Genomic DNA, 10,725 nt, shown 5'->3' with positions numbered 1-10,725 from the left:
CTGTCTACACAGCCAGCCGGTCCCCCCCGAAAAAACCTGGGCGAACACACGGATCAGACACGGGGTCTAAATGATGCCTTTATGTGCTTTGCCTTTGCTTCGCCATGGTGGAGAAGAGAACAGATGAGGGTTTCTTCTTTCCGTCCATCCATCCTCACCCTTGGCCCGGGCCCCCCCACCCCCAACACTCCTCACAAATGGGACAGTTTCCTCCTTTAAAAAGCACGGCTCATCATAATACAAGAATTTGTATTGTACAGGAAAACAGTCTGGCATTGCTCAAACTAAAGTGGGGGGAGTGGGCAACAGACAGATTATCCATGGCAACAGAGCTTTGCACACAAGGATATTTTCGTTTCCTCCGCAGAGGAACACAATTGCCGCCAGTGTCACCGGGTCACATTTTTTCCGGTTCCTGGTTAATGGGCTGTAGAGATGGTTAGCACGTACGATTAGTTTTAATCTACCACATTTGACTGGGAGAGAGAAAAGGGGTAGAATGCATTTCAACACACCAAGGTTGGTATCTTTTATTCTTCCAGAATCTCTGGGAATTCGTCAAGAAGCAAGGAGAAATATTTTGACTTTATTCAACTTCTTTTGCCTCTTTGTTTTTTTACAGTTAATATGTGCAAACATACACGCAGCACAGACATTGTGATGTAGGAAAGCAGTTGCGGCTGATTCAACAGTAGTGATACTTCAGTGTATAAAAGTCCTAAAAGTGTGCTTCTTCTCCGCTTACTGGTAGTTAGTTTGCTTAGTTTGGATTAAAGAAAAGATGAAGAGCAGTGAAATGTTACAACACATGTATGAAAAACGCCTCTCAAAAACGTTGAAATAATTGGCCAAAGTCTTCTTGCACGCACACACATACATATAAACAATAGCTTTGATTAAGACATTTTATATCGTATTTGTGATATTTTTCCTAGTTCAAAAAAAAGTTTCAGCAACATCCCTGAATCCAAACGGAGTCACCAACGTTAAAAAAAACAACATCCTCCTGCGAACAAAGGGTCTCATTCTGAAATGTGATGCGGAACAGACAGTGCTCAGTGAGGTTTTAGCACATGAACTTCAAACAACTGATCACTTTGACCGCGATGAATAACTCCTTCCTTGGCACTCGCAAAACAAAACACACGAGACAGTCACACCACGTCGTTATAAATTATTGCCGGGAGACATAAATGCGATCTAGTGCGGATTAAAAGAAACGTTGGCAGGATCACAAAGAGGCTCCCTCGGAGCGCGCGCCGCTCCGGCTGCAGAGGTGTTTTTCGGAAATCTTGTTTGCTGAGACGTTTTTTTTTTTTTTTTTGGCGGAGTTACTAGTCGACGCCTAGAGCCCTTACTTATTAAAAAAACTCTAAATACTGTGACAAGATTGATTCCAGTCAAAGTTACTACTTCTGTTAGCTATGAATAGAGTAAAGTCCTTCCCTAGCAGTGTGCTGAACTGTAACTAGTGATCCTTCGATATGTGTTCAAAGTGTAAGGTGCAACAAAATAAATCTGCTGCGCTGATAAAGTGAGCATCTTGTCTGAGTGTACAAAAATACAAATAATGGTGCAAAATGAGTCCTCTTAATGCTTCTGTTCAAAATGCGTAGTATATAAAGAATGTTATTATTTTCAGCAGAGCACCGAAGAAATGTCCAGAGGCTTCCAGGACAAATTATTCACTATGGTAACGTTGCTGGGCGACAAATAAGGAGAAGAAGAAAAAAAAAAAAACTTAGACAACCGTTTTGTCTGTAACTGCCCAGCAACAACGTTTCCAAAACACCGCATTAATGTAGTTTAAAAAAAAAAAAAGTTAAATAAACTTCAGTCTTTTCAGGTGGATTCATTAAAACAGGACAGTGCCTCCGAACGGGGCCGTCAGAGCAGCACAAAGTCCCCGGCGGTGGTCACCGTCCTCCGCGGGTCACGGATGAAGGGCCACTCTCTCTTCTCCGGGGTCAGGCCCGCCGACAGGTCGTAATCTCTGCCATGACCTTGTACGAAAGTGAACGCCGGGTATTTCTCCTTCGCTGACGGCTGCAGCACCTAAAACAGAAACAAGAGCGCAGCGTCTTGGAGCTTTGAATCTTAATATAACAACAGGGATGTTCTTTCAGTATGCAAATTCTATTAATTCTAATAATAAAGGACTCCTCTAAGCGGGGGCACGGTAAGTTTAAGGAAGAAGAATCGGTTTGAAGCATCTATCCAACATAATGACTTGCTGGAGAAGCAGAGAGCAAATTGAGCCAGATTCATGGCTAAATGCTGCCACCTACTGGCCACTTGATATAGGACATTAAACAATGAATATAGTGCACAGTTGAGTTAAAATAATAAAAACAGTGTTTCTGAAATGACTTATGAAATCGTGGCAGACCTTAGACAGCTCTTGCATGATTTTTTCAAAGTCTTGAGCACTTTTGGAATAGAAACCAATGGTGCAGCTTGGGTCCATCTTGCTGAAAGGCATCTTCTTTGGTGAGGGGCAATGATATGACTAGACGAAAGGAGACAAAGCACATCTGAAAATATTCATCAAGCTGAAGGGACCAGGTAACTGCAGGGCATACATACACTCGGTGGCAGCGTCAACACCGAAGAAGATGTATTCTGCATCATTTGATGAATGAAATCCTATTTATCTGCTGTCACGGCATCCATAAATTTACAACTCTGGTGCGTTGTCACATTGTATGCCACAGCATGCAAAAGCATAAAACAAAGCTGCTACACACCGCAGTGTGCTGATTTTTATATATGGCTCCCGCGAGGCTCGCAGTGCCCGATCCTGTGTTTGCCGTATTTCTCTTAAGTGGCAGCTTCACTTATATGAGCGGCAAATAAATCAGCAGGTGTAATTGGGCTGCTTTAAGATTCACACCCTTAAGTACTAACAGAAACTATTAAATTCACATTACTGCGAGCCCCAGTCAGCTCGCCTGTGTAATTTCTCATCACCTGGAGAGGGAAATCGCTGGTGCTGACATCCACAAAAGACTGACAGTAATGAGGGTCCATGTAAATCAAGCTGTCATCTGCAAGGACAAAACAAAAGACAAGTTATTCAAAAACATCGGATTATTACAAAAACGCGCTTTTCTCCAATTTCTATGCAGAGTAGCTCAAAGTCACCAGCTAGGCCCACTGTTGGGCTTGTGTGCATCAAATATGCCTCCCAGAAGGTTGTTGCTTTTTAATATCCACCGGGCCGGATTAAATTCTGCATAATCAGATGCGTTTGTACGAGCACATTCTTTAAAAAAAAAAACAAAAAAAACAACAGGAGGTTGTCATTTAATTTTTGTGTGGCGGAATTACTTTTACAAACACGCAATTATCTTGGATCATTTGCATATGATAAATGCAGTGCGGGGCTGCGGCGTGGCAGGGAGAATGTATTGCTTGTCATTTAGACATCATCCACCACTGTATTTCAAATTGGTAAAATGTAAATGCGTAAATATTGACTGCCAAGATGTACAACTGAAGGTTCCTCCTGGCTCCTGAAGGTGATGGAGAGTGGCTCACTTTGGGGCCCAGATGAAATTTAATGCATGCCTCCTATGGAAATCAATTACAGCTCACAACTTGGGAGGTTTACTTGTGATAAATGGGCGAGGCTTTGATGGGTCACAGAGAATAAAGTAAGCCCTGCTTCACTCGCCTCCGTCTCCACTCCTCTCCGTTTTCCTCGCGCAAACAGGAATACATTAACTTACTTTGTCTCTTCACATAAGAAGGGTGCATTATGCAAAATAATTTGCTATTCACACCGACCCTCTCTCTGTGTGTCTTTCTCTGATTTCCAATGCGCGAACACTAACCTTGAAATCCCACAAAGTAGCAGGCCTGTTTGGGCTTCCCTCCGATGATGCCTATGCAGTACTCCAGACTCAGTATGCTCTAAAAAAACACACACAGAAAGACATACAGTACATTAGGTTGAGAGCATTGACTGTATAAATATGGATGGCGGAACTGTTCCTCAAAAGTGAAGCGAGAGCAAGTAGAGCTCCCCCTAGTGACTGGGTGAGGGGTAAAAACTGAATAACTATATGGCTTCAGGCCATAAAATGGGTGGACAAAGATGGAAAGCCGCGGGATCCTGATAAGTCGATACGTGTACATGTGTGGCACATATCACTTAATCACTTTAAACTATGATGCTAATGCTAGCTAATGTCAGTCGTCACAGTTGTTAGTCATAATGTTAAAAATTCTAAATTCATGTTAGAAAGTTAAAGAATGAATGTTGATGCTGAACTGAAATGACAGTAGGTAACGACAGAGCACAGCGCTTTTTAAATGAAAGGGTTAATTGTTGGCTAAGTGGGGACGTGTTCTCCATATTTATATACAGTCTATGGTTGAGAGTGACCACTTCCACTTTACTTTCACAACTTTCTAAACCCTCCAGGTTTATTATTATTCTTTACTATGTGAGAGTGCATATAAAATCCTGTCATTAAAATGTAAACTTCCCACAAACATACAACGTATTTTTCACCTTTGCAAAGTCAAAATACTCGGGGTTTGTCTTCTCTCCCCCCAGCCTCACGGGGATGAGGATGACGACGGCTCGGTTTTCTTCCACAGATGAAGCTGTTGCCGTCGCCGCTGCCGGTTTGTCGTTCTGTGGGAGAGGAGGAGTGTCTGATGTCTCACTGTCGACCTGCCCTGGTCTTGGTGCCCTGTGGCAATCGACGACGTCAGCACTGTACACTGTAAATGGATCAATAACACATAGGTCACTACGAGGTCAAGATGTCTGTGTCCACGTCTGCCCCGTCTGTCTGTGAATCCCTTCTGTCTGTACGTAAAAGCCTTAAGCCCCTCGGTCCTGGAAGTTTTTTGAATTCCCATTAAAATACAAAATGAACGGCCTCGGAAAATATAAAATTTCTTCTCCAAATTAATTCATGAAATTAATTTTTTCAGGATGAATCTTTACGTCTGAAAGATTATTTTGTTTAAAGGACATTAGGGTTTTAGCGCTAGACCACATCACACACAATGCTCTCAAAACGTCACACTTTTAAATAGTCCATGGTGATTTCTCCATATTTATTATTTATTTTATGGTATTGCTTATTTTTTTTAGTACTAGTAAATGACTTCATCCAGCGTGCACTTTAATTATTGTTTAGTGTTAAGATATGTCCGTCTTTATCTGTCATGCCTGTGCACTTTACCTCTTTACTGTGGGATAGTGAGAAAGGTTTTTTTTTTATTCCTTTGTATGTCTGGTACATGTGAAGAAACTGACAATAAAGCCAACTATGATTTACATTTAAATTCATATGAAAACCAGAAAAAAATCTGAAAATTCTCTCATTTTGAGAATCAGCAAATTTTATGCATTTTTGCTTAATAAATCACTAATAATTAGTGGTAAAAAAATGCTGCTTATTATTTTTCATTCACTGACAGCTTCAAATTCCATTACATGGCTCCAAAAGTCCCATCTCTCTGCAACTCCAGCATCACACCGAGATACCTGCACACAACACCAACAACTATCCGCTGCTATTGAGAAGACAAACATGAATCAACAGCCAAGTTATTGAGGTTAAGAAGAGGTCGGAGTGGGAGGTTATAGATTTGGAATGGATGTGTTTGTTGGTGAATAGACACCGCGAGACTCCTGTCACCGCTCTCAGCGGCTCCAGTCCGCCGGCGCTACAGAGAGAGAGAGAGAGAGAAAGAGAGAGAAAGAGAGAAGGGTCCGCTCGGGCGCCGTGCCCAGTATCCTGTTTTATCAACAAGCAGGCTCATCTTTCATACCTGTGCAGTCCTGGGAGACATAGGCAGTTATAGCCGCCAAGCCAGGGTCCATCGCTTCCTCGACAGCTTTCCTAAGAGAAAGAGAGAGGAGAGGGAAAGTGGGAGAGATGAGTGGGAAAGTTTATCTCTGGGGGTTATGCTATTTAGATATCAGGGTTTTATACTTCATATAACTCTACAAAATACACACGAGGTGATTGAATGATTTACTTATTTAATCATTCTTTAACTCGTGTTAATATTTTAATAATTAATCAGCTTAAGATTTATCAGAATATTTCCCAAAAAACACACACGGCTGTATTATATGTTTATTTTTTCTGTAAGTGCTTAAATTATACACAGATTAGCTGTTCAACTGAAAACCGATGTGGTTAAATATAATAATTTATTTTGGAGAAACTGCAAGTAGATTTGAAAAGATGGATTTATCATTAAAACAAAAGAAGATGAATAAATTAATGCCGTGCACCAATTAATGGTAAATCAGTATTAACTTTAATCCAGACCAGTATGGTCCATATAAACACAGATGAAAATAAATACCAGACAGTGAGACAATCACATATATTTAAAGAAATCCAAATTTTTGGGGGGAAATTAAAACAAAATATATAGATATATAGGGGGTCCACAGAGGCACTACAGACTCCCTATATATTTTTTAAATAAAGCATATAATACGGCTAGGGGCTGCAGATCCCCTGCTGAAGACCTTTTCTTTAATGTAACTGCACCACAAGTGTGCTGTATTGTTATTGATCAGTCTTTTTTGAGGAACAGAAGGGAAACAATGTTTCAGGTTCACAAATTTAAAAAACAAGTTAATTACTCCCAGCCCAAACTCTTGAACTCACTTGAGGATGTGTGCCACCACAGCTGGTCCATACCAGTCCCCCGCCTGCTTCCCCATCGTCAGGCCCAATTGGACGAGCCTGTGGAGGCCCAGCTGAGCTGAGGGGCTGTCCCCAAACCAGGACACCAGAGAGCGGTGGTACATCTCCTTCAAGTGTGCGTCTGCCTCCTCTGCAGATCCAGGGGCCTGGGCCTGGGCCTGGGCCTGGGGTGCTGCTGGTGAGGGTCCGTGATCCGAGGGCCCGGGGGAACCTTGCAGAGAAGCCTCGAGAGAAGCTACCAGACGCTTGGCAGCAGAGGTAGTCCAGGTCTCTGTGTCTAAAGGCTGGAGTGTCAGCGCCTCTGGCCAGGTCCAGTCTGTGGACAAATAAAGCAGCAGTTAAACAACAGCTGCAGGCCACATTAGATACTTAAAGCAAAGTTTTAAAGCTGACTGTGGACAAAAATGTTACTCAGGTCTATTTGAGCCTTTTTGCAGGAATATCTGATACGTTTCTTTTTAAGAAGTTACACATTTTAAGAAGTGCTGGCATTTTTAAAAGATGCTGTTTACATTTTTTGCCAAGATAGGATGAGATATTATAGTTAAAGTTGTTTCTTTATAGGCATTATGAATTAAAGTTTATTTGCAATTTATATATTTACACAAGCATGGAATTTGGTCTCTGCATTTAACCCTGAGGGCGGCGCCTCAGCCATGGATAGAGACTCACTCAGTAAGTGATCTGAACATCTGTAACACAATCGTACCTAACTTGTAGGCAAGAACACGCGATAGGTTTCTAAACACTGATATGGGTAATGCAAAATAATGAAATGTTCTTGTCTGACCCTCTCTCCGCAAGACTCTCTCAACCTGATAATTCTACACGTCAAAGTTCCATTTACAACCAAATGTCACTCAGACCTTGAAATTAAAGCTTTTAAAAGTCTGAACCTTACACGTGTGCGTTTCGATAACAGAATAGGTGTCATTCCGTTCAATTATAAGTTTGAGTGCCCCAGTATTTCACTTTAACAGGGCCTTAGCCTTACAAACAGGGTGGGAGCTGAAGGCGGATAAAAGGGGAGTGGCCCCGGCTATAAAACCGACCCGAGTAGATTGTAAGGCATTAACAAAATGACCTTGATTCAAAGTGAATCAGAGTGAAATTGATTAATAAATATCTCAAAGTGGCCATTTGTCGCTTTATAGAGAAATCTTTCATTAGCGACATATTTTAGATTTGACAGAAGAACAAGTTTTAAATATTGTTTTCTAAATGGCTGCATTAAACAGGCAGTCGTCTCATTACACAGGCTGATAAAGACCGGGGCACTCGAGAGGCAATAGATCTCGCATGGATGTGAGAGATTCGCTCATTTTAATTTCTTTGAATCAGCTAAATAAAACTTTCCGTTTTACGGTGAGAACGAGGAAACTACGCAAGCTGAAAACAAGTCATGCTTCCTGCTTTGTCAAACAGATAGTGAAACCAATAATCCCCTTTAGTCGCCTCACTCAGATTTCTAGATAATTAAATGTAAGTTTTACTGATCTTAGCCTACCAGTTTTAACTCTTCCAACTTGTGACAAATAATATGATACCCAACTTCCTCTTTTGATATCTATCTATCTATATATATATCTCTCAAAAGAGGAAGTTGAGCATATATTTTTATATATTGTATACACTCTCTATGCATTACGGCGCACATTTTAACTTTTCCCTCACCTCGGCCCAATAAGTGCAGAGTGAGTGCCTGAGCCAGCATCATCTGTCCGGCCCTCAGCATGCAGCCCCAGCCGCAGTCAGAGGTCAGTGCGCTGCCTGGCAGTGGAGGGAACTCTTCCCTGTAGGTCAGCCACACGCGGGACGTAAAATCCTTCCGGAAAGCCTCCACGTTCCCCATGACAAAGTCCTCATCAGAGGATTCAAAGCTGGCTTCAGGAAGACTCTCGTCATCTGAAGCAAAGAGATTATTAATTACTAATTCTAACCATCCTACTACTATTTATATTAATTAATGTAAATGCTTTTTAGGAATTTTTGCTGTAAGATACACTAAATACACTGACCACCTTCCTACTATTGTGTAGGCCTCCCACGTGCCTCTAAAGCAGTGATGAGAAATCAGAGAATGGACATGGGACTTCTGAGGAAGTCCTGTGGTTTCCCAGCAGAACATTGTATTGTCACAAGATGGTCAACGTTATCTTCTTTTCCTGTCGGTGGTTTTATTGTTGTGGCTGATTGTTGTACATCATGGCTAGAGTGAAAATATTTTCCCACTACTTCAGTGTTAATGAGGCTTACTCTCAACAGCTTGTTGCCACTCTTAACATTACGGGGCCAGAGACAAGGATATGCAGGCATCACAATTTTCACACATATATACATGCACTGTATGTGGAGATGCAGACAGGATGTAAGTGTGCATTTTACGTTTCGTCGTACGTATGCGTTTTTGTGCGTGCATCATACCTTCAGCCTTGAAATGGTAGCACTTTCCCAGAAGCAGCACTGGTGAATTTCTACTGAATGAGGTCTTGGATTTGAGAGCCCAACCTACAGTACACAATGAACATGCAATAAATCATGAGTTGGTTTGTGTAGCAAACCTATTATGCAACAGTCATTTAGCACATTCATTTTAGTGGCCACTGCAGCGTTGTTTTTGTCCACTTCTTGTAACACGAAGAACAGAAAGTGATCAGAGGAACAGAGCAGAAGATTTTTGAGGAAACATAATACAATGTCGCACAAGAACTAGTGGGGAGTTTATGACAAAGAACTATTTTAAGGGCTGACTCAACGGCAGTAGGTTCTTGTCTCACTCAATTCTGTGACTTGTTTTTATTTGCGCGATTGCATCTTATTGTTGAATTAATTCCAATTTTATTAAGATGACTGTTAATCCACATGTAGTCAAGGATAATCTGTAGTCTATTGTAATGATAGGGTCAAAAAAAAAAAACACAGCATGAAAGCATTATAAGCAAAGTGGACAGAGAGGAATAAGCATGGGTGGCAGAGCTCTGTGTGTGTTTGTATGTTGGCCTCAAGCAAATCACTTACTGTACTTCACATTGTGCCACACTGACAAGAACTTTGTCTTCAATTTTTCCACCTCGTCACTCCCTTTATTCTCCATTTGGTCCAGCGAGGGAGGGAACCCATTCCCACACTGCATACAAATCTGCTCCACGGTGCACACACAAACACAGAGTTCAGTGTATCAGTATCACTTCACCAGGGAACGGTACATGAAATTACATCTTGCTTCCTTCCGTCACCTTAAAGCTGCTTCGTCTCTCAGCTGTTTCTTTCCCCCTCACTCACAGCCTCGTAGCAGCTCCGTAGTGAAGTTCAGCCGACACAAAGTGTTGTAAAGAGAGTTTAACACACTGTGACTCGTCCATGACTCGCGGCGTAACTCAACACTCCCCTGCGATTGATTGTTTACATTTTGAGGAAGTAAAACAGTTAAGTCAGGTGATCTCGCGGTGTTTCCGCCGAGATCACGGAGGAGGGGAGCGCGAATTGTACGCCGAGGTAGCCCGAACGGGCGGCGTTAAACTAGCTCCTCCTACTATCGACGCTGTCTTTAACAAGTCTCCGCTTCCTTGGCTAATTCACCTGAACAAAATAAGCGCTAGAGGGTGCCTGAATGGAAGGGCGTGGAATTAAAAAGGACTCATCACGTAATTTATAATTAATTTTCGCCTCACTGATGTCATTATGAGATGTCACCGTAGGATGTTATCACGTGGTACACTCATTGTGGTACACATGGAAATACTCATTTCAGCATTTGATATTTAGCATTTTTAACTTGTACAGGCACCGTCTATGGTTATATGAGGGTTATTTGACCGTGTAGGACATTGTTTATGGTCAGTAATTCAATAGTAAAGCAAAATATTATTTACAGTATTTAATGTACCATTGACTATTTAATTATTCAGTTGATATTATTTAGTAAATAATAATATAGTAATGCAATGGCAAAACAATCAAATGCTGCAACTATTATTACAGTATTTTAATAACTGTATTATTATTTACTATATAATATTATATTCCATGGTCA

General features: G+C 41.4%; 1 protein-coding gene across 2 annotated transcripts; it reads right to left on the bottom strand.

Annotated features, from left to right (window-relative positions):
• Nucleotides 1-500: 500 nt before the first annotated feature.
• On the bottom strand, nt 501-10,104 carry atg4c (autophagy related 4C, cysteine peptidase). Of its 2 annotated transcripts, none has more exons than XM_047588376.1 (11): nt 9,929-10,104; nt 9,711-9,831; nt 9,117-9,200; nt 8,367-8,597; nt 6,654-7,008; nt 5,797-5,867; nt 4,520-4,734; nt 3,837-3,915; nt 2,971-3,047; nt 2,390-2,509; nt 501-2,055 (listed from the first exon to the last, which is right to left on the bottom strand). In XM_047588376.1, the coding sequence occupies exons 2-11, from the start codon at nt 9,823-9,825 to the stop codon at nt 1,888-1,890; spliced, it is 1,515 nt and encodes a 504-aa protein (XP_047444332.1). In that variant the 5' UTR covers nt 9,826-9,831; nt 9,929-10,104; the 3' UTR covers nt 501-1,887. The 2 variants fall into 2 exon arrangements, with proteins under 2 accessions (XP_047444332.1, XP_047444333.1); XM_047588377.1 differs by having other exon boundaries at nt 1,911-2,055; nt 2,390-2,534.
• Nucleotides 10,105-10,725: the final 621 nt, after the last annotated feature.

This window comes from Mugil cephalus, chromosome 6, assembly GCF_022458985.1.
Source record: "Mugil cephalus isolate CIBA_MC_2020 chromosome 6, CIBA_Mcephalus_1.1, whole genome shotgun sequence".
Classification (NCBI taxonomy): Eukaryota; Metazoa; Chordata; class Actinopteri; order Mugiliformes; family Mugilidae; genus Mugil; species Mugil cephalus.
Note: the sequence above shows the minus strand (reverse complement) of the source record. Positions and strands in the feature narration are given on the sequence as shown.

Coding starts and splice junctions, on each gene's coding strand:
- atg4c (XM_047588376.1), bottom strand. CDS start 9,825: ATGCAGTGTGGGAATGGGTTCCCTCCCTCGCTGGACCAAATGGAGAAT. Junction 2,510..2,970: donor CCAGCGATTTCCCTCTCCAG/GTGATGAGAAAT, acceptor CCTTTCGTCTAG/TCATATCATTGCCCCTCACC. Junction 2,056..2,389: donor TCATGCAAGAGCTGTCTAAG/GTCTGCCACGAT, acceptor TTTCTGTTTTAG/GTGCTGCAGCCGTCAGCGAA.